This window comes from Corapipo altera, unplaced genomic scaffold (assembly GCF_003945725.1).
Source record: "Corapipo altera isolate COAL_440 unplaced genomic scaffold, ASM394572v1 268, whole genome shotgun sequence".
NCBI classification, from domain to species: Eukaryota; Metazoa; Chordata; class Aves; order Passeriformes; family Pipridae; genus Corapipo; species Corapipo altera.
In genome coordinates this window covers 5,505,295-5,531,440 of record NW_020884901.1, presented here as the reverse complement: position 1 = coordinate 5,531,440, position 26,146 = coordinate 5,505,295, and the positions used below count along the sequence as shown (strand labels likewise).

At 53.2% G+C, this 26,146-nt stretch overlaps 1 protein-coding gene across 2 annotated transcripts; it reads left to right on the top strand.

The window, feature by feature from the left end:
* Nucleotides 1–226: 226 nt before the first annotated feature.
* On the top strand, nucleotides 227–26,080 carry PTPA (protein phosphatase 2 phosphatase activator). Of its 2 annotated transcripts, none has more exons than XM_027650037.1 (10): nucleotides 227–346; nucleotides 2,396–2,496; nucleotides 3,671–3,757; nucleotides 8,711–8,836; nucleotides 9,576–9,693; nucleotides 11,171–11,270; nucleotides 12,130–12,254; nucleotides 12,752–12,852; nucleotides 17,259–17,366; nucleotides 22,879–26,080. In XM_027650037.1, the coding sequence occupies exons 1-10, from the start codon at nucleotides 322–324 to the stop codon at nucleotides 22,951–22,953; spliced, it is 966 nt and encodes a 321-aa protein (XP_027505838.1). In that variant the 5' UTR covers nucleotides 227–321; the 3' UTR covers nucleotides 22,954–26,080. The 2 variants fall into 2 exon arrangements, with proteins under 2 accessions (XP_027505838.1, XP_027505839.1); XM_027650038.1 differs by having other exon boundaries at nucleotides 269–290.
* The last annotated feature ends 66 nt before the right edge of the window (nucleotides 26,081–26,146 follow it).

The window sequence follows — 26,146 nt, the reverse complement described above, 5'->3', positions numbered from 1 at the left end:
CAGGGTGATGCTGCGACAGGGGGGAGAGCCGCGGACCGTGTCGCGGCCCCTCTCTAAGCTGCCTTCTCCCTGCGCTGGTGAGGAGAATCCTTCTGCTCGCCTCCGCGCGCCCCCGTTCCCCCGCTGTGTGGGCAGGGAGGGCCGTGCCCCACACAAACATGGCGGCGCGGGCACGACGGTGGCCGGGAGGGGCCGCGCCGCGGGTTGACAGTGCCCGGAGCGGCGGGGCCGGGCGGTGTGCCCTGCTCAAAGATGGCCGCCGGCGGCTTCGGCTTGTGCGGAGGTGGGAGGTGAGGGGCGGCCGGGCCGGGCTGCGGGAAGATGGCAGAGAGCGAGCGGCGGGCAGGTGAGGGGCGGCCGGGGGGCTGCGGGGCCGACCGGGATGGGGGCTGCGCTCAGGACCCCCGAGGGGACTGTCCTTGGGGCCGGGGTGCGCCGGCCGCGGGGCATTGCGCCCCGGGGGCGCCGGGCCCAGGGTGCGGGGGGGCGGCGGCGGCAGCGCCCGGCCCGGGGCGAGGGGAGCGCGGGGGCGTTTGCTGAGGGTGGGGAAGGGACGGAGCCCCGGAGCGAGGCGGGTGGTCGGGGCTGAACCCCTGGAGCCTCCGGATCGGGGGTCCCTGTCACCCCCAGCCCAGTTCTTTGACTGATTCCCGCGCGGAACGGGGGGCGTGTGCTGTGGGATGCCCGAGTTTAACTCCCCCTCCCCGCACCACCACACACCCCTGGAAGGGTCTCCTCAGTCCAAGCTGCTTCTCGTCATCAAGCTGTGCTCCATCGCACCAGTAGGTTTGGATTCTCCTGTATTCATCCCAGAACACTGTAACCCCTGCAAGCCCTTCCGTGAGTATTCCTGGTCTCCTTCCCAAGAGGCACTTAACAAAGTGTGGGTCAGAAGGAGCGATGGCTGAGAAACAAATACAAAGAGATAAAGTTCCGTGAAGAGCAAACACCCGGATCCCCGGCCCAGGACACTGCCCTGGCCCCCCCCCCGGGATTTATGTGTCACCTGCGATCATGGACACATCAGTTGTTTGCTTTTTTATGCCACTGCTTGGGAGTTTTTCGTTGTTTTCATGTTATAAACACTTTTAAAAGCAGAGCTCCATCCTGATGTCGCTGTGAGTTGTGTGCAGAATTTTCAGAAGAGAGACACGCACGTGCCTTTCATTGAAATTCATCACGTGTTGTTCCTCTCATCCTTGTACCTGGAAGTTTTTCTGTAACTTTTGCAGGAATGAGCCAAACGCTGTGACACCCCAGGGCAGGAGATGAGGCTGAATTTGTTCTGTGCATGGGGAAGGTGAAAGGCAGAGAAGTCAGATGACTGTCAAAGGTTGTATGACAAATCTATAGCAGGCTCTGCGTGGTTCCTGGGACTTTGGATTCCTTTTAATCTGATCTGCCTGCCAGGCAGCACTGTGGAAAAAGGCTGCTGATGCTTCTGGGCGGTGCTTTCTGCGTGAATGCAGTTGATAATACTTTAAGGAGTTAGAGCTGGTGGTATTTGTTAGGGAGACAGTGCCTGAAGTGGCCGAGATGTGGAGACCAGTCACTGAACGTCCCAGGGCAGCTGGTGTTGGACAAGTGCCTGCAGAAAACCTGAGATTAAAAAGGTGGACAGAGTGGCTCTGACAGAAATCATAGATTGACATTAGCACCCAGGTTCCTTGACAGACCTCTCTGCACAGCCTCTTGCTATTGATGGTTGCATTTACCAGGAGCAAAATACAAACTACCTTTAACCTCCTAGAGCTTTTCTGGCTCTGCAGAGTCATCCTGGGTTCAGGTGCTGGGGAAAAGAGCCCATCTAATGTGTTAACAGCTCACATTTGTGTTAAATATTAAATCCTAGACTCTGAGAGAGCTTTGAATTAAATAATCTTCAAAGCTTCCACCTGGAAGAGGTTGTGTCCCAACATCCCCCAAGCTCTTGGGCTGCCTCTGTTGAACTCCTCCAGATTTTCCGTGCAGGAATTGTCCTTTTTAGAGGAATGCAGGTCGGAGTTAACACCTAAAACCAAGGCTCAGTAAGTTTGTAGGAGAGTTCAGTGCTCCCACATGACCTGAGGCTTGGCTGCACTAGACAGAAGTAACTAAACTGGCTGGATGTTGTCTTTGTTATCTCCTGCACCAGTCTCTGTGTCCCAGTGGGAAATGCATCTTTAGTGATGAAAACAGACATAATGCTGCTTTCTGAAGGCTTGCCCAGCCTTAGGAGTGTGTTATCTATGGATTAGGAGGATACTGGTGAGGAGGACTTGGTGAGATATCACAACTGGGATGGATTTGTTTGCTTTGTATCTCCTGAGAAATAAACGTTGATTTCAAAGAAAGGAAGATACAGGATTTCTTCTTCTCCACTGCCTCTGTTTTAACTCTTTTTTGCATCTCCCAGGCGCCTCTGAGGAGGTGGCTCCTCCCGTCCAGCAATGCTTCATGATCCCCAAAAAGGAGATAAACGTGGTTTCTGACATGGCCAAGTGGAAGCGCTCTCAGGTATGGCTCTGGGAACAGGGAAAACTGGGAAGTGCTGCTGGGCTTTCAGTGGCAGCCAGGTCTGCTCTGGGAACAGCCAGGAGGTAAAGCAGGGTTGGGCAAGGAATGGGAAATTAATGGGTTTGTGCCTGTTTGTAGGAAAATTACTTGGCAGCGAGGTGTGGAGGAGGGAGTCAGAGAGAGCCCAGAGGCTGAGGGAGACCAGAGATGCTTAAAAATGATTCCTGCTCCCTCCCAACAAGCTGGACAGGAACCTGGTGACTATTTAGTCCCACCTGGCCTGTATTTTATACCCAAACTGGATTTACCCAGTGCTGTTTGAGCCCGCCTTGAACATGGTCCTGCTGCCTGGGTTGGTCCTGGGGCCTTCCCACTGTGCTGTACTGGAAAAGGCTCTGGAGCCAAGGCCTTCAATTTTCAGGATAATTTTTGTTTACAGCATGTGTGGAGCTGGTGGAACAGCAGGTTCTCCCCTCTCTGCCTTTGAGGGATTGGGGTATTGGCCCAGACTTGTCCCACCAAATTCTTGCTCAGTGACTGATCTGAGATGTCTGGAAAGAAGCTGAAGTTGCATCCAGGTGTCAAGCAAACCTCTGGGTGCAGCTTCCAGTCTAAGTCTCCTGGGTTTAAGGACTTGCTCTTGCTCAGGATTTTGGTGCAAGGAGGGGGAGGTGACAGTGGCTGCTGTGGAGCTGCACTGGAGATGGTGCTTCAAAAGCAGCAAATTTAAAGAGAGGAGCAGCGAGGAGCCTGGGCTGTGTCCCAGTTCCCTATCGTGTGTGAGCACGGGAGAAGAGTCCAAGGAGGAATGGGGAGATAACAGTGCAGGTCTGGGAGGAGCAGGGTGCCTTGGCACAGCTGAGACTCTGCAGAGCTCAGGAGGTTGAATTTGACCCGATAGGAGCTGAGGGAATGATTTTGGGGTCAATGTGAGCATTTTTAGGATGCTCCTCTCTGTAATTTTCAGCGTAGTCACCATCTGCCTTCTGCCGCCGGGACTGCCAAAAAGAGCAGCGGCCTCACAGCAAGCTCTGCACCCCCGGGTGTCTCCAAGGAAGCAGTGTTGTGTGCTGGGAAGGGTTTCCTTGGGGTTTAGGGTGCTCCCATGCTGTGTTTTGTGTTCAGACAGCCCGTGGGCACTCACTAATGCCCTGCACTCTCGGTGTGTTCGCAGGCGTACGCAGACTACATGGGCTTCATCCTCACCCTGAACGAAGGTGTCAGGGGCAAGAAGCTGACCTGTGAATATAAAGTGTCAGAGGTAGGAGAAGAGTTTGGATCCCCTTGTTTCTCCTTTCCTGCCTTTTTTCCTTTTTTTTTATTTTTTATTTTTTTCCTAGTTGGCTCTACAGTGAATATTTCCTAGGTGAGGAATGAATTGGCAGCTTATCTGGGAGCCAGGGAGAATAAATGGGGTTGGGTTATGCCTGGGGATGCAAATGCCAAGCTGCCATCCCCACTCCAGGAGGCAGAGGTGTGTGCTCACTGGATGGGAAATTGAGCAAGTTACAAGTGGATAGAAACTGGTGGGGAAAAGGAGGGTGCAGAAAGGACACGTTTTGCCCTGTTTTCACAGTCAGTGATGCTTCAAAAATGTGATATTCTTTCCTAATTGCAGGCAAAAGGCTGAAATGTCTCTACCCTTCCCGTTCTCCCACGGGCTTTTCTGTAGGACCTTGGGCAAGTCACTTCTCTCCTTGTCCCTGGGCTTCCTCGTTACTCAGACTGTGACAACAGCACCAGTGTCCTCGTCCCAGGCTGTAGCTGAGCTGTGCAAGCTTTGCTCTGACAGTTGTGACCTCGAGGCACATCACTGGCTGCACCTGCCTTGCCAAGGGTCGTGCTGAGGGAGCTGTGGAGCTCACAGGGAGCTGGGCTGAGCTGAGAGGTTTAACCTGAGGGGCAGGATTGCCCCTTCCAAGGTGCTAAGCAGAAAGGACCTGCTTTTTCCCCTTGTATGAATGTGGCTGTCACCTGGCCCTGCCTGTTGCCATGGCCAATTTTGATGTCTGTTCACCTTTTCGGTTCACGGTGAGATCATTTGGAGACAGAGGGAAAGGACAGGCACCCTCACTGGTGTCACTGCTGCCCTGAGGGCTCTCTGGGTGCTGCCAGTCCACAGAGCACATGTTGGATGTTGGATCCCCCCTCCCTTGTTCTGCATTGCAACGAGGAGATTTTTGGGTACATTTTTGCTGATCATGGTGGTGCAAGAAAGCTGAGAGTGAATGATATAAAGAGATCGTGGGCAGCAGACTGGGCCCTGTGTGTTTATGGCTTCATTCTGGTGTGGGAAGGCAGCTGATGATGGTCTTTAACCCAGTTGTTCACGTCTGAGTCCAGCCTTCCCTCCTAGGAGCCAGCATGTGAATGAGAAACTCCCTTGTAGTTCATGGAGGGGAATGGGGATAATGAGCCCCTTCCTAACAGGCTTCGTGCCCACCTTTTGTTCCTTCAGTTCAGTAGGAACTGCTGTCAAATGCTGCTCTTGCTTTCTGCTGTTTGCGTTTCACCTTTGAGTTTTGTCTTTGTCATGATCTCGCTTATTTCCAACCATTCACAGAGCAGTTCTGGGGAAACAAAGCGTTAAAAACGAGCAAAACAATGAGTGGGGGGAAAAAACCCCAACCCTCTTCCTACAAGCCTTTGAGCTGTCAGGAAAAGCTGTCCCAGGGCTGTGTCTGCAGCAGGACCCTCTTGGAGGGAATGTTTTCCGTCCATGGTCCCAGCCCAAGTGACAAACAAGAGACACGATCCCGACTGCTTGGGAGGAGGCAGGGAACAAATCTCATGCCCCTCACACCGAGGAGAGCAGGAGCCCATGACTTGAGGCCCAGGTGGAGCATCCCCAGGGTTGCCTTGTTGATGAGGTTGCTTGTTCACAGGGGCTGCTTTGTAGATCAAACTGCTTATCTGTGCTTTTAAAGGCTCAGCCCCTCGTGGCCTCTGCTTGCATCTCTGCTCAGCTTTCTTCTCTTTTGCTGTACCTGCTGCTGATGTGCTTTTGTGCCATCCCATCTTCCTCCCTGATCAAATGCCAGGGACACCTTCCTTTGGCAAATGACCTCCTAGAATCCTTTGTGCAGAACGCGTATCCTCGCTCTGACTTACTGGTATTGCTTTGCCATGGAATAGAAAAAGGAAAATATGTTCTGCTCAGCTTTTAAAGAGAAGCTTAATGGTTTCCAGAGAGCATGTGTCGATACCAGCCTTTCTGCTGGAGCAGGAGCTGGATCCTGTGGGGGCTGAGCCCCCTCGGAGACCTGCTGAGCTTGCTGTGCTCCCACTGAAACATTCCGTGGAGCTGTCTGGGGTTTGCTGGAGGCATCTGACAGGCACTGATAGCCGAGCTGTTGTTTAGGACTCTGGTGTAGACACTTTGTCTGGCACAAGGTTGTGTGAGTGATAGGCTGTGACCTGCCTTCCCCTCCTGGAGGGAGTGCTTTCCATGCAGGGATCCTTCCGGGGCTGCGGCCTGGAGCAGTGACTTGGATCAGAGGAGAAGTGCAGCGAGGAGGAGGAGGTTAATTTTGGTTGTGTGAGGAGCAGACCTTCCCTTCCAACAGCCCAGTGCACTGGGGGAAACTGGCTGCAAACTGGCTGGCCTTGTGGCTTGCTCTGCTTCCAGGAGGGAAGTGGGGGAAGCAGCTCCCCCCTCTGACAGGGCCTGAAGAGCCCAGAGGGGCAGACTTGGCCCCCATGGGCAGCTTTGGCTGCTGTGATGCCTCCTCAGCACCTCTGTTTGCCTGGCTCCTGCTCTTGAGAGCTGCTGACAGGTCTGTGCTCCAAAGGAAGCTCTGTGGTTTGCCTTTGGGACCGGTGGCAGACTCAGGGTCAAGGAGATGCAAAATCAGCACAATGAGAAGAGCAAGGAGAGCAGGGGGGAGGCTGCCCTTGCTTTGATCACTGGAAAGGTAAAGCAAAAATAGAGCTTAAAAGCCCAGCCAGGCAAAACAGGGCTGCAGTGGTGCTGATGGTTGTGTTCCCACAGGCTCCTTTCCTCCCCCACAGGGGTCAGCCCTGGATGTACAGGTTTCCTCTGCTGGACAATGGGAAGCTGCTTCTTTTAGTAACCCCCTTTTCAAAGGGCCTTGAGCCCAAAATGAGCTGCATCTCTTTAATTATTTATCGGTGTGGCTGATCTGGCAGCTGGGTCCTGCTCTCCCGTGTTCACTGGGGCTGGGCTTTTAATCCCTTTAAAGCCAGCGAGTGGGGAAGGGGAGGTTGGAGTCTGCTCCCCAGGGAAGGAGCTGGTCCGTGCCAGCCATTTATCCAGGCAGCACCGAGTGCTCGTGGAGAGGGTTTGAAATACGGTGGCTGCTTGTAATGAGCTGCTGGTGCCGGCGGATAAATCACCAGCACGATTTAATTATTTAATGCAGCCCAGTGCTGGGGATGCTGTTGCTTAATTGGAGGGGAATGCGATAGCCAGGAAGGAGTAGGGCTGAGGCCAAACCTGGCCCAGTGCAGTGGGGATGTGCTGGGTTCCTCCAGCATTTTGGGAGCAGGGAGCTGGAGCAGAGGGGGCTGTGCTGCTTCAGTCTGCACGTACCTGGGGCACTGGCCTGTTAATGGCTCCAAGGCCACCCAGAGCTTTTGGCTCTCTTGTCCCTTGGCTTTTTTGTGTTCCTGGTGTGCTCAGGTCTTGTCCCAGCCTCTAGTCTGGCTCAGCAGCCAAGTGCCGAGGTCCTGTGAGGTAGGTGGATCCCTTTCCTGCCTGATCCCGCTTCCCGCTGGCTGATCCCACCATGTCCTTGGGGTGGCACCTTGGGAGTCAGTGTCTGTGGGAGGCTGTGTGTGCCATGAGACCCCTCCTCCCGGGAGCAATCCTCAGCTGCAGCCGTGCCCATCTCTGCCCACCCCCTTCCAGTGGCACTTCAAGGGCTGGAAACTTGCTGGGCTCTGCTGTTTCCTTGTCCTCCCGGCAGCAGCAGCAGCAGCAGCGTGAGGAATTGAACCACAGCCCAGGAGACCAGCCGGCTTCACATGGTCGATGCCTCCAGCAAAGTCAAACCAGCCGCTGCTGCCGCCTGTCCTCTTTGTCCCCTTGAAGGAGGAATCCCCTCTGGAGACAGAGGAGCCTACATTGCCCGGGGCCTGGCCAGCTGCTGTGGCGGCTGACGGCTCTCCAGCTGCTTGGAGTCAGGCAAGGAGAATCCCAGAGCCTCTGGCAGGCTTGACCAGTTGTCAGCAGAGCCTCCTAAAAGTGTCTGGAGCTGCTAAAAATGCTGCCTGTGGCGTTGGCTCTTGGTGTGTGGGGTGTAGCCATTCCCCACACAGGGAGAGGGTGTGCATTGGCCAGCCTTGGTCTGACAGCACAGATGCTGTGTCACCTACTTCACCTCTCTTTTCCTTCATGGCCACTCTCATACATCCTATACATGTTCCTCACTTACAGAACTAGGTGTAAGAATCATGACTGTTGTCTTGCTGTTGCTGTTGTCTTCCCATCAGCTTCGTGTTTGTATTGAGACATTTCTCTGGGAGCCAAGAGCTTCTTCTCCTGCCTGTTCTGATGGGAGCACTGGTGGGCAAACCAGGCTGCCTCTTCCCCTGGATAGGCTGTGTTTTGCCACATCCCTGGGCTGAGGGATCCCTGCCGTGGTGGCCTGGCTGGTAGGAGTTTGAAGCAACAGGAGTCATGCTGGGAAGGTTGACTTGATGTACAGGCGTGTGGTGGTTTAACAGCATTGCTGCTAATCCTGGCTCCTAAGAGACACTTCAGGACAATGATAAGAGCCTTGAGAAGGGCCTTTAAATCACATCATCAGCTGTTGGTGAGGATACACGGTGCTGTATCCTGTGGAGAACGCAGGGCCCTCAAGATGCAGAGCCTGAGTTTTGTGTTGGAGGCTCCTGAACTGTGTAGCACTTCCCTCCTTCTCAGCCTCTGTGCCCCACAGCCAGGAGCTTGCTGTAGGTCTTCTCTGAGAGGGTTTGGAGCACAGTGCTGTTACAGCTCGTGAAAGACTATGGGGGCAACTGGAGAGTCTGCCTCATGCTGGTCTTTGTACTGGACTGATCTCCTGAGGGGAAGGATGGTTTTCCCAGCCCCCCTGCATTTTGAGGAGGGTTGACACATCCCATTTCCACTTGCCAGCCCTGGAAAGAATGGTGTGGGCTTTAATGACTCCAATGCAGGGAAGAGGTGTCAGAGCTGAGGGACTGCTCTGGTTTATGCCACTGTGACCCCTCATCCTCTTGCTCTCTGTAGCCCATTGAAAAGCTGGTGGCTCTGCTGAACACCCTTGACAGATGGATTGATGAAACCCCGCCAGTGGATCAGCCTTCTCGCTTTGGGAACAAAGCCTTCAGGACCTGGTATGCCAAACTAGACCAGGTGAGTGTGTGTTTCCTGTGTGGTGGTACCTGCAGCACCCACAGAAGGGCGGTGTGTCCAGCAGGGATGGCAGAATGGCTCCATCGCTGTGTGGCAGCCAAGCAGCCTGTGGAGGAATTGCCCAGATAAGCTGTTAAGGATCCACCTCTTGAAATGAATCACTTACCCCTGGCCTGGTGCTTGTCTTTTCCTCTTGTGAGAGCATATGGGCCCTGTAAATGCTCTTGGCTGGGTCTCCAAGTTCTGGATGAGCCTGGAGGGCTCTCCAAGCCCAAGGAATTCCTTTTCTTTTTAACTGCCCACTGTGTCACAAAATCAGAGAAGTGTTGGGGAGACTGCTTAGCTTCCTCCAGCTCAGAGCACTTGCCCTGCACTGGGTGCTGGAGGTGGCACAGTCCCAGTCTCAGCAGCAGAGCCCTTGCAGCTGCTCTAGTGCTGCTTTTGTCCTGGAGATGGCTCACTGGGTAACTGGGTCAGTGGACTTGGATGCTGAAGCTTTTCTGTCCTGCAGGATGCATGTGGCCTGGGTAGGTGTCAGGCCAAGTTTTCCCTGACTTTTTCCATCTCTGGGTATGACTTCTTCAACAGGAGGGTTTGCTCCTCTCTCGTGCTGGCTCTGGGCGCTGCAGGAGAGCACCACTGCAGCTCCCCCACTGCAGCAGGGGCTGAGCACAGGGTGACTTGTCCCTTGGGACTGTGGCAAATCTGCACTCACTCAGGGAAGTCTTGTGTCTTTCAGGAAGCAGAAAAGTTGGTGGCAGCAGTGATTCCCAAGCATTTGGCTGATGCTGCCCCAGAAGTGGCTGTGTACCTGAAGGAATCCGTGGGGAACTCCACCCGCATTGACTATGGCACAGGTACCTGGGCTTGCACACTGGCCAAGGCTGGGCTAGTTGGGAAGGGACCCTTTGGAGCCTGGTGCTGCATTAATTTAAATGTTATTACCACTTTTTTTAGTTCCAGCTTGAAACAAACACCTTCCTTCTGGGCCCCCTCACCCCTCTGTCCTGTGTGGGCTGTGACTGAGAGCTGGGGCTGGGAGCTGTGCTAGAGCTGTGACACCCTTTCACATCTCACTGGAGGAAATGGGAACCAAGCTGTTCTGGGAATAGTTGTAGAAACTGCTTCACTGCATGCAGGTGTCCTGCAGTAGGCAGTTTTAAAGGGATAAAATATAATGGCTTGAATTGGAACTAGAGTGAGAACCGAGTTCATGTTCAGTGGGAGGTGTCCTGAGCTCTGGTTCTCCCTAGAAGTGACATTGCTGCTTACAGAGGGTCTTTGAAATCTGAAGGTAGAAGCATTTTGCACCTAAGGAGGCAGTGAATTGCAGGTTGAAGTAACCACACTGGCTTCAGCGAGTACAGAATTGACTACACACTCTGCTCCTCTCTCTGGAGGACAACTGTGCCCTCACCAAGAGGCAGGAGAGTAGGATGCTGTGGGTGCAAGGAAACTTGGGCAGGGAGAGGAAGAGGAGGCTGTGGGTAAAAGGCTGAAGAGCTGGAGGTTGTGCAGCGCTGGCTGCGGCTCACTGGCACCAGGGGGAGATGTTGTCCTTGGAAAGGGACTTACTGGATGGGGTTTGGTCAGCTCAGAAGGAAATTCAGCCTCTTCTCCCCTCCTGTGTGTCCCAAGCCAGAGGCCCGTGTCCTTGCTCATAGTGACCAGACCGTAGGTGCATTTTGTTCCTACATTGGGAGCTGCACCTGCCCATAGTGTGGAGCTGCTGATCTTGTACTCTCCCTTCTTCCGTGATCCCTTCCACTAAAAGACATTTCTGGGGTTGCTGCCCATTTCTTTTCCTTGGTGGTTGTTTCTTTTCCTTACTGTTAGCTGGAGGACCAAGCTGCAGGGGCCCAGCCTGAGATCCCAGTACCTTCTGGGACAGACTGTTCCTGGCAGTGTCATGGGATCTGCATCCTTCTGACACAGAGATATTTTTGAAGTGGGAGGAAATCTGTTTACTTGCAGATGTGAGGTTCTCTTGCATCCCCTGAGCAGATGACTCTGCGGTGCTCCACTTCCCCTGCTGTGCCAAGCTCCTGGGAAAGTCCCTGCCTTGCTCCCAGCATGCCCAGTGTTGGAGCTCTTTTTCCTTAAGAGTCTTTTCTCAAAGTGAATAATCAACTCATGGGTGTCTAGTAGGTATAATTTGGGTGGGTGCTGCATGAGGATGAAACATCGTCAGCTCAAGGCATTCATAGTGACAACAGGGTTGAGAGAGGACTGTGACTGCTGTGATTTCTGAAGAGCTGTTGTGGCGCCCACAGAAAGGTTGTCCTGAGGGCCAGAGACACCAGTGTCATGTCTCTTCATGTCTTTTCACTCCAGGGCACGAAGCTGCATTTGCAGCCTTTCTCTGCTGCCTCTGCAAAATTGGTGTGCTCAGAGTGGACGACCAGATGGCCATCGTCTTCAAAGTGTTTAACAGGTGAGGTAATGGGAGGAGAAGGGCTGGAAGTATTGGGCTGTTTGGGGGAAAGGGCAGAGTGGGAAAGCTGAAGCCAATTTTAGACAAAATTATGAGCAGATGTACTTTTTAATGGACTGTACACTGACCTGTTATAACTATCTCCAAAATAGATGATGGCCCCTTGTCTATCAGAGGCTGAGTGTCCTTCTGGAAAGTTACTTTAGTTGAGCACAAGTTACTGAGCTCTCTGGGTGAAGCTCTTGTGTTTTGTGCTAGGCAGGAATATCTGATCAGTGGATGTAACATTTCTTCAGGCATCAAAAATAAAAAATCCATGCAACTAGCAGGCTTCCACTGCTCCTCTAGATGTGTTTCCAGCCCAGGAGGTAAAGTTGGTAGTGATGAAACTGGTGGATTGGGTGTTTGGAGTCCAGAGATCTAATCCCAGCTGTATCACTGTTTGGTGGCATGGAAACAATTTCCTTCAACAGCACTTTAATTTTCCACCTGAAAAGTGGAAGTAGCAATTGCTGTAAGGTGGAAAACTTTCTGAGCTCTTTTGGAAGTTGTTGAAGGAGAGTGAACTGTCAATGTTTTCAAATAACAGTGGAGATGGGGAAAGATCTGTATCAACGTAAGACACTGCAGGTGAAATAAACCCCTGCCACTGGATTTCTCTGTGAATTTGGTGTCAGGTACCATCAGGCTGCTTCCTATGGCAAAGGAGCTGAATATATATTGTATGTACTGTGCTGTATGTGGAGGTCCTGCTTACAAAGGATAAAGCTGTGTCCTTTTCCAGACTGGTTGTTCTTCTCATGTAAGTCAAAGGCAGAAGAAGGCCTTGTCTTAACCCTTCTTCTCTCTTTGGTCTCAGGTACCTGGAAGTGATGCGAAAACTTCAGAAGACCTACAGGATGGAACCTGCTGGCAGCCAGGGCGTGTGGGGCTTGGATGACTTCCAGTTCCTGCCTTTCATATGGGGCAGTTCCCAGCTGATAGGTACTAATACAGATCTTCTCGTGTCCCAGCCTGCCCTCTGCCCCATCTGTCTAGGCTGCAGAGATGATGGGACTTGGGGCTGACTTCTAAATTCAAATCTGTCAAATTTGTGCATTAATGCAGCAGAAGAGTTTTGGGATTGGTTTTTTTTTTCTTTTCCCCCTCAGCTTTTCAAATAAAGCAGGTTGCTTAAGTTGGGAGATGGAAGTGTTCCTTGTACAGTACATTTGTCTTTATTGCAATGACTACAAGCTTTTTAAAAGGAGAGTCTCGGGTTTGGTGCTAGAAAATGCATTTTCTGCCCTGGGGAGTTTTCTCCCTGCAGAGGCACTGGAGGGGGAGACGAGATAGAAGGGAGCAGCTCTGTGCTGACTTTTGAAGAGCTCTGATGGGAAGATAGTGTTTCAGGAAGAGGGGCAGGACAGCACCTGATTGAACTTGGTCTCAGAAGGGGGCTGCCTTACAGGTTGTTTCCTGTTGTCTCTTACTCTTTTTAGACCATCCAAGTCTGGAGCCTCGGCACTTCGTTGATGAGAAGGTGGTAAACGAAAACCATAAGGACTTCATGTTCCTAGAGTGCATCCTCTTCATTACAGAGGTGAGGAGTGGAAGGTTTGTCCCACAGGGACGTTCTCTTGGCATCAGATACTTGGCTCTGGCTGTGGTTTTCTGTTCCTCCTTTGCTGCTTTGTTTGCTGTTGTGGAACTGTGCAGATGAACTGTTGTTGCATGTCTGAGGTGCTCTCCTTGAATGAGTTGAGACAGGGATGTTGAGAGGAAAGTGTAATTAGGCTGGATGGGCTGTGGATGGTAGTTGAAGGGAGTTGTAACAAGAGCAAACAAATAACCTTGGATCAGTCAGTGGGAACTTGGATGGAGAAGGCTGGTTCCTGCAGATACTGTAGGAAGATGAAGTAGGAGCTGCAAATTGACTGGGCTTGCCAAGACAGCCTCCCTTCCCTCCAGCCCTTGGGTGCTGCTTGGCAGCCCTGGGCCACCCCTTGCTTAGGGCATGCTCCCAAACTTCTGTGCTGCTCCTTCTCCTCCAGGTTCTACCAAAAGCCCATTAAATGCACCTTATTTGCAACTGACCTAGAGCAGGGGGTGTGCTGAGACTCACCCAGCTGGCAGCTCTCTCAGGACTGGGGATCTTCAGCTTGTTGCCAGCCATGGGCAGTGTCTCAGTGAGGGAGCTCAGGGCTTTCTGCCCTCAGCATCTGTGGAGGAACCAGCTGTGCTTCTCCCGGCTCCCTCACAGTCTGGAGAGGGAGAGCAAGAACTACCCGCTCTCTTGTGGTGAGGGATTTCTTGTCTCTGGCAAGAGGGAGTTGATGGGATTAATTTTGAAGGACAGAGTGCGGTTCTTCCCCTTTGTTCTGTTCACTTCCCCCCCTCCTTGCCTCTCTAATTTAGTGATTAGATGAGAAGGGAGGTTACAGACTATGAACTTAGCCTTTCATGTAGGAAATCTTCATAGGAGCCTTTGGCCCAAACCCCAGGAGGTGCTGTGTCAAGTCCTGCTGAATCTGGTAGGGTTTGTTGGTACTCAGCACCTCACAGGGTTTAACCCTTAATGCCAAGATAAATCACGCCACGGGTAGTAAAGAGGTGCTGGTGGAAGAGATCAAGATGAGGACAGGAAAGCAGGAGCCAAGATGGTCCAAGATTTATTTTAGTTTGGGCCTCTAATATCCAGATAGTGCACTGACCTGTTAGAAACAGAAAAACACATCTTTTGACATGTGTGTAGAAAATTCTGCAGCGCCCAGATGACAGGTGAAGTTTAAAATACCCAACACCATCCTGCTGCTTCAGGTCACGCTGCTTCTGCCTGCTGAGAGTCAGCTTTTTAGCAGGCTTTTAAAATAAGTGATTTGAGTTCCTTTTTCCGCACATTTGTCGGGAATCATGGAATTCAGTGTTTCTGCCGAGTTCCTCAGTGCCACCTGGTGGCAAGGAGCCCTCCTCTCGGGCCTCCTGCCGTGAGCCTTAAGGGACAGCAGCAACCTGCATTACCAAATGCATGGTATGTTCAGTCCACCTCCATGCAGGCACGGGTTCCTTTTTATAAAGATTTTGCTTTTAAAATCTGGTTTTTTTCCCTCCCAAGTGCCCAGGAAAGCTGTAACTGCCACTAGAGGGGGTGAGGCAGCCTCAGCACCCTCCCAACGCTTTCTCTCCAAAATCAACAACAAAACATAATAGCAGGGAAAAAAGATAGAAGGGATTAAAGTCTTTAATAAATGAACGATATTATTTTCTTCTGAGCTTGTCAGCTGGAAACAGCTCTCCTTTAAAGGTGTTAAGCACATAGCAAACACCACAGCAGTTCCCGTAGTGGGTCTGGTATGTCTTGCTGACATGAGAGCAGGTTTTGTTTCAGCAGGCTACAACCGAGGTAGGTTGTTTTCTGTCAACTGAGAGAATATTCTCTTGAGCAGATATTGTTCTCAGCCCCTGTTGTGGTGTTTGCCACGTGTGTATTTAAACCTCAGGCTCTTAAAGCAGCAGCAAGATGATGTCCAGGCTGATCCCACCACGGCATCCTCCCCACAGCTGCGCTCAGGCACGGCAGTGAGCCTTGCATGAGCTGGCCTGGTGTTGAGAAATCTGTGGGGTGGTTTTGGACCTGAACACATGGTTCTGGAACAGGGTGAGGTTTGCAGAGCTGGCTGGGACTCAAGCTGTTCCCCTGCTGCTGCCTTTGCCTGTCAAAGTGTGCTGTGGGGTGTGTGTGGTACCTGCAGGTGTGAGGATGAGGTGCATTTGGAGCATCTCTGCCCAGGGGCTGTGGAGGGCAGCAATGCAGGGCTGCCTGTGTGTGTGCAGATGAGGGGTGCTGGGTGCCCCCCAGCTGTTGTGGGCGTTCAGTGCACTCGCCCCAGATGCTCCTCAGAGAGCTCAGGGCAGGCAGCAGGAATTTCAGCTTCAATCTGGCTTCTAAATTTGGAGGTTTGGGAAGGGAGGGCTCGGGTTTCTGCTGGAAGGGAAGGAGCTGACAGGAAAGCACGGCCTCAGCCGTCCCCCTCCCCCCTGCACTGACAGAGGAACCATTTACAAAAGGCCGATTCTCTTGGGAACCGAGAGGCAGGAACGCCGCGTCTGTGAGTAATTTCCTGCTCAATATGGCTGCTCTGACTCACTCTGTTCCCCTGGGGTCACTGCGGGACTGCAGCGCTCTCGCTGCCTCTCGCTCTCCCCCCCAGCTCTCCCTCTTCGCCCTTTGTGGCTGGAAGGAGATGGATTTTTTTTGTTCCCCCTCTCAACCCTCTTATTTTTCCCTCCCCAGTGTGAAGCCATAGCAAAGCCATCCCTCTCCAGGTGCCCTGGGTGAGGAGGGCCACAGCGATGGCCATGCCAGCCCTGCCCGCCTCCTCCACACTCTGTCACGCTCACTCCAGCTTGGGAAGGGAGAGAAGCAAAGCCTGGTGGTGGTGGCTGGTGCAAACTGTGCCCCTCTGAAGGGTGGTGATGCCAGCAGAAGGTTTGGCATCAAAATTCATGCAACCAAAGCTCCTGTGCGGGGAGGAGGTTCTTTGAGGAGCCGCCTGGCACGGAGCTCCCTGGCCTTGGGTGCCTGCTGGTGCCGAATCTCGGCGCTGGATAACGCGCCGGCGCTGTCGGTGAGCACCGTGCTTTGTGTGCTTACACGTTTCATCCTGTACCCACGAGGAAAGCGTGTGGTGTAGGGGAGCAGGAATGGCCAAGCGGCTCATCCATCATCCCCCGGCTCCTGGGAACCACCGAGGGGAAGCGGAGATGCATCCGCGCCCTCCCGGCACCGGGCAGAGCTACAGACCCACTTCCCCTGGTGCTCCCACCCCAAGGTCAGCGGGTGTGAAACATGTCACAAGAAGTGGGGGTTTTTTTGGGTCCCCCCACCCTTTCCCTCTCTTTCTTTCTCTGCCTCAGGCTGGTGCCACACAGGCATTGCAGAAATTTCCCAGAGCAGATTGATTGGCTCTGCTTGCTTTTACAGAGAGGTTCTTTTGGAGGCTCTTTTCCCACCCTCTCTCCCGGCCTGTGTGTGCGTGGAGGGAAGGGGTTAGTTGTTCAAACCCCAAGTCGTGAACGAGAGTCCAAGAGATTCCTCTCTCCCCACGCTCCTTTTTAGCGTGAGCTTCGGCCTTGTGGTTTCTGATGTCATGGGAACTTCGCTCAGTCAGAGTGGCTGTGTTGTATTTCTTTTTCTCCCCGAGGGTCTGTTTTTGTTCATGGAGAAGAAGGGGAGACAACTACCCAGGGAATCTACATGCAACTGTCCCTGATTGCAGCTTCACTCCCTGCCCTCTCTTCTCCAAACTGCTCACCCTGGGAGGAGAAACACTGGAGTATGAAAAAAAATAAAAATAGAAATATGTAAAGCATTTGCTGCAAGGCAGCAGCTCACAGTTCTGGAGCTGGTTTGGAGAGCAGGACTGGAGTGTGTCCCCTCTGCTCCTGCCTCCCCCAGAGCCCTCCTTAGCTGGAGGCAGGTGTGGAGTGGGCTGTGGACACAGAGCTGCTGTCAACCTGCACTGCCCTCTGTATTCAGGGAAGGCAGCGCGGTTGTTGCTGCTGCTTGTTGTTGATCTGAATGGGGAATGAGTCATTTTCTTGGAAAGCCCAGCAGAGCTGCACTGGGAGGTTTCTGGGTAGAATAGGAACAGCATTGAGCCAAGCTCTACTGGAGGGGAGAACGGGACTTATGTGGGGCTTTTTTAATGCAGTCATTAAAAGGGAGGTGTGCAGGGGGACCTCTGATTAGGAAAGCGTGGCAGGAAAAGGCTTAATTTTATCAGGGAAGGAGGGGAACTGGATTGCCACGGCTTCATGTGATGTGGCCGCAGCGGGAGGGAGCGCGGAGGGAGGGAGGGAGGGAAGTGGCAGTGAGGTGGCTGGTGCGTGGGTCACAGGGCTTGGTGGGAATGTTTGCTTGGAGAGAGTGTGAGCGTGAGTCACTGCTGGTGCACGAGCTTCCTGGCTGGCCCGGCTCCCTCAGCCCTGTGCTCGGGTCTCTTTCAGATGAAGACGGGCCCCTTTGCCGAGCACTCCAACCAGCTCTGGAACATCAGCGCCGTGCCCTCCTGGTCCAAGGTCAACCAGGGCCTCATCCGCATGTACAAGGCAGAGGTGAGCACTGTGAGCAGGGGAAGGCTGCTGGGCCTCCTCCCCTCCACAGCACTGTGGGTCAGCTCTTGTGCTGCTCCTTGGTGTAGGGACCCTGTCACAGTCATTGGCTGCCCCTTGCTCACTGAGCCCTTGGACAGTTCAGGTGCTGCTGGCTAGAAGGAAGCTCCTGCCTGCCTAGTGTTTGCCCCAAAACCAATCTCAAAATGGCCATTCCTTGCAGACATGATTTTTGCCATTTCTTGTCTTCCCATAGTGCAGGTTTCAGGCCTACAAATTAGGGCTGATATCTTGACCTCCTTATCCGTCTGGTCCCCCCACTATTTTACCAGCTGGAAGAGACTTAGTTTAAATTGTCATCCCATGTTTTAAGGGCCCCAGAGCAGGCTGAATGCTTGCTACTGATCTCCCCTTGCTACATGTCCTGTCCATGGCCACAGCCACCTCCCTGGTTTGGCAGCCCTCTGCCCACCAGCACTGGCGCTGCCCTAGACTTTCCTGGTGAACCCCTGACCTGAGGAACCGGGCAGTTTTGGCTCTCCCTTATCTATCCTTCCTGCTCGAGCTAACCCTGAGCTTGAGGAAGCAGGACAGGAACTGCCACATCTGGGCCTCTGGAGGGAACATCTCTTGCTGGGCAGGATGGGACAGTGCTGGCTCTGCAGGACACACTGACTGTGCCAAGGGCGCTGAAGGAGCAGAGATGGTGCAACTCCCTGGTGCACCCAGTGGTGCCTGAAGGAGTTAATCCCACCCCCTGTGGTCTGTGCTGGTGACAGACTCTGCTTCTGTTGCTGGGACACGGGGCTGAGGCTCAGGGACAGCTCTGCTCAGGCCCAGCGCACAAAGGGGTTAAACTGTGCCGAACTGCCGCTCCCTCCCCCAGCCCTTCCTCTGCACTGCACATCCTGTGTTTAGGTTCCAGGCCACATACCTCTCTAATCTGTGAGGTGTCACTCCCAGGCCCGCTGGCTCCTTCCGCCCCCAGCTCAGCTTTCCTCCCAGCCTCCAAGGAGGAGAAGCGGGGCTGGGGGTCGACCCCCTTGGCTGGCTGCTCCTTGGAGGGGTGCCCCGGGCTGCTCCTCAGAGGGGGAGGTGCCCCTGGGCTGCCCCTCTGAGGCTGCCCCTGTTCACAGCTCCCTCTCAAGGGCTGGAGACACTGCCTGCTGGGAAACCCTGAGCTGGAGGCTTTTTTGTGAGAGCTGGGGGGTCTGAAGGGAAGACCCTGTGAGTGCTGTTAAAGTGAAACGTGAGTCCCCTGAATCCTAGAGCATCAGTGTGGTTTGCTCCTACCTTGGCAGCCCTGCCATGGTCCTTCCTTTCCTTTGGATCAATTCCTTTGCACAGCTCTCTGGATACTCCCCTGGCATCCCACATGCCCCAGGATGTTCAGGTGCTCCTGCCTGGTGCCCCACATGCCCTGGGCCATGTGGTGGCTGCCACCTGTACATGACTGGAGGGACTTGGCAGTGGTGTGCCCACGGTGCAGTGTTCATGTCTACTGATGTCTTGGGGCCACTCTGTGCTGGCAGATCTACCTGTGCCCTGGCTGGGGACAGCACAGCCTGGGGATCCTCTGAAGACTGGGAGATAGTTTGGCTCTTCTAAGTGCACCCAAGGCATGGCCTTTTCTGGAGGCCTCAATCTGTTTTGAGTAGCAGGTGACATTCTGTATGAAAATGCTGGATCCAGTAGTGGTGGATTTCTAGAAATATCTTGAGATGTGGCTGTGTCGAGGAGAGAATGCAAAAACTACCAGGAAGGGTAATGACACAATTTTAGGCTAAGGTGTAAAAAACATTGAGTCAACCAAAGAGCTTTAAATTTATTTTTTTCCTCAAGGAATATTTGACCAGTCCTAAGAACACATGATTTTTGTGCAGCAGTGTCTTCTCCTGGCACTACGTGGTGCCTGTGTTCACCTGGATGGGCAGAGGAGAGGGGGGGACTCCTGCTGTGAGGGGTCCTCACTGGTTCTTTATATATAGATATATTATATCTTTATATATAATCTACTCTGGGGAGTCTCCCACCCCACTGCTGGCTCAGCCAGTTCCTGCCTGGCTTAGCTGAGAGGAGGGTGGATGTGGATGTGGACATGGCAGTGTGGCTGGGCAGGGCTTTCAGTTATGGTGTGCCCGGCCATGCAGGTTACACCAACATTTACAGCTGGAGGATCTCTTTGGCTGATTTCTGGGAATCACACACACAAGGTTCAGGAGTCACTGAACCTTCATCCTTTGGGTGTTTCAGGCCGGGCACTCAGTCACTACTGGAGGTCTGGTCTGTTTGCTGCTGGCTCCCAGTGCATTTCTGCTCACTGTGCCCAGCTCTGTAGCCCTCACCAGTGCAGTCTTTCTCCAATTAGCCACTGCCAACATTAGCAGAAGGGAAGTCAGTGATAGCCCCCGAGTGCTGACATTGGTCTTTGTCCAGCTCAAGGCAGAGCCTGGAGTGTGTGATGGCAAAGAGAAGGAAGGTTTGGGGTTGCGATGTTGCTTTGTCTGACTGGCAAAGGTGTCCTTTTATTTATTTTCCCCTCCCTTCTCCCTGCCCCTCTGATGCCCCGTTGTAATGAGATCGGGTGAAATCAGACACTCAGGTGGAGGCTCCAGCTCTGTAACACATCTGAGCTGGCTGGGAAGCGCCGGGTGCTGGACGGTGCTGACCGTGACAGGGTTTGAGTGGAGGCACAGCACAGCCAAGGGGTCACTGGCTGGAAGCAGAGCAGGAAAAATCAAATGCTCACTCACAACCTCCTTTCACTTGGTGGGAGTGGGGCAGCCCCAGACTTGGTTCCTTTAAAAAGCTTTGTCTCTCCTCTGTCTCCTCTGTGGGATGACTTTAAGCAGCCGACAGAAAGCTCAGGTGTGTCCGTGTGGCTGGGAGCTCTGGTCTGGATCCAGGCGCTCCAGGGTGCATGGGCAGTAGACTGAAGACAACATATCTTCAGCTCTGTGTGTTTATGAAATCCCAAATGTGTCTATTTATAATGTAATCGGTGAAGATGTGTTCTCTTGGAAGTCCAAGGGCTTTTCTTATTCTCTCCATCAAAGACAAGTGAAGAAGTCGACAGAATAGAGTGTGGTTAAAGCAGCAGCCTTGATGTTTTTCCCCTGAGCCTGCTTTTGAGTCTCCTGACCTTTCCTTCTCTGCAGTCAGTCGGGAAATACTTTCCATTGTAACTAATCTAGTCCCAGTTCCATCTTTAAAGGTTGGACTTGGTGTGTGAATCTGCTCCCCAGTTGAGTCCCAAGCAGACCTTCAGCATGATCAAGATGATGGCAAGAAGAAATAAGCTTATCCCCTCCACTGAGCTAGTGTTGGGTACATCAGTTTCACCCACATGTGATGCAAGGAGGGTTCTGTCTCTTGGTACCTCTAATAATCCAGAAAATTTGTGTTAGTTCTGCTGGATACAGAAGGAAAAGTTTCTTTGCTCCTCTCTTCTTGGGCTGGCGATGTGTTAAGTGGAATGGATACCCCTTCTTCCCACTGGTAGTTAAGTCTCTTCATCTGGAGCCCAAACCAGTCTGGTCTTCCATGGGATTCCTTGGATCTAATTGGACTGACATTTCTAGCTGTCAGCATCTCCGGTGTTCATTTCTCTCTGCTCTTCCCTCACGTCACTGTTGTCCAGTGCTGCTTCCTCTGAGGATTTGTCTAAGTGGTTGTGTGGAGAGATGGCAGCATCTCTGAGCATTAGGAAGCTTTGAAGGTGACGTGCCCTGATGGTCACAGGACTTATTTCTCCTTGGTGCCTTGCCATGGAGGTTTGTGGTTTTCTGCCTGGCTGTTATTCCCCAGGAGTGGATACAGCCGTGCTGTACCTTCACTACTTCCAAACTTGTTTTGGATCCAGTGTGCTTGTGCTTGGAACCAACTGTCTGACCTCTGGCTCCGAAGGGATTACTGTAGGCCTCGGTTTCTGAGCACAAATCCTCCTGCTTGCCTGTGACTACAGCTCGAGGGCAGGGTGCCTGTGCCTGAGTCCTGCCTTGGAGGAAGAGCTGTCTGCAGCACACTCTTCCTCACCAACCCCAGAGCTGGGGTCTCCCCTGCTGCAGCGAGTCCAGCTTGTCCCCCTGGAGAGCACAAGACTCCTTCCTATGGAAAGGAGAGTTGTAACTGCACCATGGCTCTTGTCTCCCTTTGGTAGGAAGGAACTGTCCTTCAAAAAAGTGCCTGGAGGAAAGAGTTGTGCATTTTGTCCCAGAGATCTGCCTGGGAGGCCGCTGACTGTAGGCAGGGGCCAGTGTGGCCATGACACCCTCCTGCCTGTGGGGAGCTGAGCAGCATCCTGCCCACCTGGCTCTCTGTGCCAAGGAATTACTGGGACTAGATGGATTCCTCTTAGCTGGTATCTGCTGGGCTTTGGTTGTACGTACTCCCTATCTCCCGTGGAGTCCCATCAGCAGATCTGTTCCTCAGCTGGGTGCAGGGAAAAGCCTCTTTTCCCAGACACTGAGTTTGGGGTTTTCTTCTCCTCTTCATATCATGCTGTCTAGGGAGGGAAGAACTTGCCCCTCTGCCTGTAGCAAAGAGGTGGCCACCACCTCACCAGCCTTGGTAATGAGTCCCTATTGCAGTGCAGAGGGGTGTCTGTGGCCCCTGTTCAGCACAACGAAGGTGGGTGATGCCACTGCAGGCACAGCCGCGGGGCTGATGAACACACACTGCCGAGCTCTGTGTGATGGAGGTGAGTCTGCCCTGTGCCCTCGCTGAGCTTTGGGCACTCTGAGTCTGCAGTGACTCAAAACCCAGAGTTCTGAGTGGCTCTGGCAGGCAAGCACTGACAAACTCACAGTCCTGACCTTCCTGTCATTGGGATGGGGAGTGGAAGGGCCCGTGCCCTCACAGCCTGGCTCGCCCTGCACAGAGGAAGAAGCAGCAGCTCTGAGCTAAGCTCCCTTGTAGTCGATGTATATAACTGATCTCTGATCCATTACTGTTCAGTGGTGGGTGGGAATTTCAGGAGTGAGGGGTTGTTGAGAATAGGATTATATCTTAAACTATGGAAGCAGAATCACTGGTTCTTGTCCATCAAAGACCTGAGAGTCTGGAATGCGGTTTGGGCAGTGCCTCGCGGCTGCAGGATGGTGCCTCAAACCTGGAGTGTGAGCACTGGCCTGGGGAGGGAAAGTCTCTTCCCTGGGGGGTTCTGTAGTTCTCAGTGTTTGTAAGGTGAAGCTCTTCAAAGAGATCAGCTCGAGCAAGGAGAGTGGTGAGAGAGAAAGCTGCTGACATAGACATGCTGCTTCTGCTCATGCTCCAGGCCTGAATGTCAGTAAGCAAAAGGCTCTGGCTGAAGGGAAGGGGATGGGGTTATGAAGTGTTACTGGCCTGAGGAGCCTGATAGGAATGTGGGGGGAGACATGGAACTAATCCCTCTGCCTTCGGCTGAGCTGCCCTGAGCTCGCTGCCTCCTGACCCTGCGGGCAGGATGTAGCTCTGGCTGCCTGTGTAAGGTGGAAATGTCTCCTGAATTCACCTCTCTTTATCTCCCCTCCTACAGTGCCTGGAGAAGTTTCCTGTGATCCAGCACTTTAAGTTCGGCAGCCTGCTCCCCATCCAGCCTGTGACATCCTAAGGAAACCACGGGAGGAGCCGGAGCAGCGGAGGCACAGTGCAGTGCTCTTCCTCCTCCCCTCACCCTCTCCTCATCGCCCTGCCCATCCATTCCTGCACATCCTCATCGGCAACCACAGATCCAAAGCACTCGCTGGCCTTGCACGGGAGACGGGATGGACCCTGAGCAGCTCCCCCTGCACATCCTCACCACGGAGATGTCTCGCCCTCGGCCAGGCCAGGGCCGTGTTTATCCACGGCTGCCGTGCGCAGCTCCAGGCATGGGAATGGGTTTGGGTAGGGGCTGCTTTGCAGCGAAGGCCCTCTGCTTCCCTTCCCAGGAGGAAGGGGTGTGGAGGGGAGGAAGGCACGTGTGGGTGTGTTGGGCAGTGGCAACTGCGATTTCCCTTTTGAATTTCATTGGAGTTTCCTGTTGCTGTTTGCTTTGGGAAACCACCGCACGGGGTGAGGTGTGAGCCTGTGTGTGTCTGTAGGCAGCCAGCTCTCCCTGCTCAGGAGGTCTGGAATGGGTAAAGGGGGTTATAGGGAATGTCTGTGGGTTGTTGGAAGCCCAGGGTGCCATCTCTCCCTTTTCTGGGTAAGGAAAGCCCCCTCCCTCTGTCTCTTCTGCAAGATTCCCTTTCTTTCCCACTAGCACCTCTTCTCTTAGGTGAAGCTGGGAACCTTCTGGGCTGTGGCTCTGGAGCCGGAGACAAGGTCCCTGAAGGGACCTGGCTCTGTGGGAACAGCTATGCAAAGACACTGCTCAGGCTCCCTCTTAACGGGTACAAACCCTGACACGTTCACACACATCCATGGCTGAGTCCAACCTGCCCTCTGCACTCCCTGTGCTTTGCTGCCCCAGGGCTGGGCTGGCCTCAGTGGCACAAGGTGACCGTGGTTGCTCCTGCTTGGTCATAAATTGTAGTGACAGCCCCATAGCAAAGGGATTTCCCCATGGAGCAGCATGATCCCAGCTCTTCGAGGGAGACATCCCCGGAGCACAGGCAGCATGAGAGGGCAGCATGTGGCTTTACATGCATTTATGTCCCTGTGCTGGAAACAAAAAGCATAAATAGCCCAGGGCAGCAGATTATACCTGGAGAAAGCTCTTTCTCTTTGTCATTCCCTGCTGGTGTTGCTGTGCTGGACCTCAGGCAGAGGGACCAGACTTCCAGTGCCACTTCCAGTTCCAGCAGCATCTTGAAGGCAGGTGGTCTGGATCACACCAGCAGCATCACTGGAGGGCAGAAATGGCTGGTGCTGTCTTTGAGATGAGCTGTTGTATCCACAGGTCTTGACCAAGGTGGTTCACAGCTTTGCAGCTGGAGAGGAGATGCTTCTTCTTGGGGTTTCTGGGCTGGGTGTGGGGCAACAGGGCTCTGGTCTGGTGTTTGCTGAGGAGCAGGAGCAGTAGGGATCCTTCCTCTGGCACTCCTGCAGATCATGGAGGGGGCAGTGGGGCTGCTCAGTGCTAGGCTGCTCAGCTTTTGCTGCTGCTTTACTGCTGGGGAGGGGGAGAGAAACCTGCTTATGATTTTTTTTTTAATTATTATTTTATTTTTATTTTTTCATGATTTTTACCAGAACCTACTCGCTCCCTCTTGTAAAGGTTCTCACAGGCGCTCAGGGGAAGGAGAGCAAGAAAAGAGTCTAAATTAGGAGGCAGTGAAGTGTCCACAGAGCTGAAGTAGAGCTTTCTGGCACTGCTGCTGTCCTGACTGCTCCTGGCTTGGCCCTGGGCAGGGGGTGGGGGACAAAGGGCTTTTGACCTGCCTGAAACAACTTATAAACTTGTATTTTAAATGAAAATGGAAGACTGGGGTTAAGTCTATTTTACTTCTGAATGAGATGTGTTTTGTCTTGGCTTTCCGAATGGATCCACTCCTGGAATGATGGTGGAGACCCCTGTGCTTGCTGGGGCTTGATGAATCCTTCTCCAGCAGAGCAGCCCGTGCCTGGCATGGAGACCCTCAGTATCTCCACCCATGTCCCCTCACACTGCTGTGTGGCTTTTGGCAACTGTCCCCATGCTTTAAATGGCTGTGTGGCTGTGCAGCATCTGGCCAGCAATGGCTGAACAAAAGCCTTTGGTTTCCCAAGTCTGCCCAAGGGTCGGGAATGCATCTCTCCTGGTCATCTTATGGAAATGGGGCTTCCATGCAAAAGGATGGTTGGAAATGTTGACATCCCTGCATGGGAGGGACACCCAGAATGTGGAATACAGCACCAAAGAATGGTGGAGAGATGCTTCCTTCTCCTGCAGCTGCAGCCACTGCTCCCTGGGGATGGTGTCCCTGGGCTCGGGACCTGCGGAGGAGGTGGGAGGAGGCTCGTGCAGAGCTGTGTTTGTTGCTTGCCTGAGTCTGCACATTAGTCCTGCTGGGTATTTTGGGACTTCAAGCAGCTAACTCTTATTTGAGTCTTATCAGCCCGCTTGGGATGTGCCCCTGTCACGTGGCAGCCACCTGCTTGCCTCCCTCTGACTCCCACAGCGTCCGTCACGGCTTCTCGGGGCTCCGCTCCTCTCCTGGCACATGCACACGTGTGGCACCACCCAGGGCTGCTCCGTGTCCAAAGCAGCACTTCCCACCTCCTCCCGCACTGTAGTTTGAATTAAAGTCTCTGTGTTTTGCACCAGTGACTGTGTTGGTCTCTCTCAGACTGGGGTTTGCTCCCACTTTGGGAGTAGAGCCAGTGAAGCCGAAGGCCGGAGCCCTCGGCACAAGGAAGAGGCACTTGCTGTGCTGGTGGTTGATCTTTTGCTTGCACCAACATGGACTCCTTATTTACTGCATGATCAAGTGCATCCAGTCTTTGTGTCCTTCCTGGGTGTCTCTCTGTTGTGTTGTATGTTTTTATTTATTAACTTTTTTGCTGTGCCCACCCCCCTCCTGGCTGGGATTTGTCAGGTAGGTGATGTGCAAAGCCTGATCCCAGGCCAGCAAATACTTCTTGAAGATCAGAGACTCTCATGACCAAAGGACGTTTGAGCCTTGTTTCTGAGGCAGGGTGAGAACTGGAACCTTTTTCTTCAGATGTTTTTCGTGTCCTGCTGTAGGAGCTGACTCAGGACTTCCAGCATCAGTTTAGTTCAGCAGCTTTGTTGGATTTATATTATACCTGGATTAAATTAAACCTGGACCTTCTCACGAGTGGTTGGAGGTAGCGTAGCTGTGCTGAGCAAACGCTTGTTTCCTTGTCTCTGGGTTACA

What these genes read in the sequence shown, in the direction of transcription:
- PTPA (XM_027650037.1), top strand. Translation starts at nt 322, where the DNA reads ATGGCAGAGAGCGAGCGGCGGGCAG. An exon ending in CCAAGTGGAAGCGCTCTCAG is followed by an intron (nt 2,497 to 3,670) that starts GTATGGCTCTGG and finishes GTGTGTTCGCAG; the next exon opens with GCGTACGCAGACTACATGGG. An exon ending in TCCGCATGTACAAGGCAGAG is followed by an intron (nt 17,367 to 22,878) that starts GTGAGCACTGTG and finishes CCCCTCCTACAG; the next exon opens with TGCCTGGAGAAGTTTCCTGT.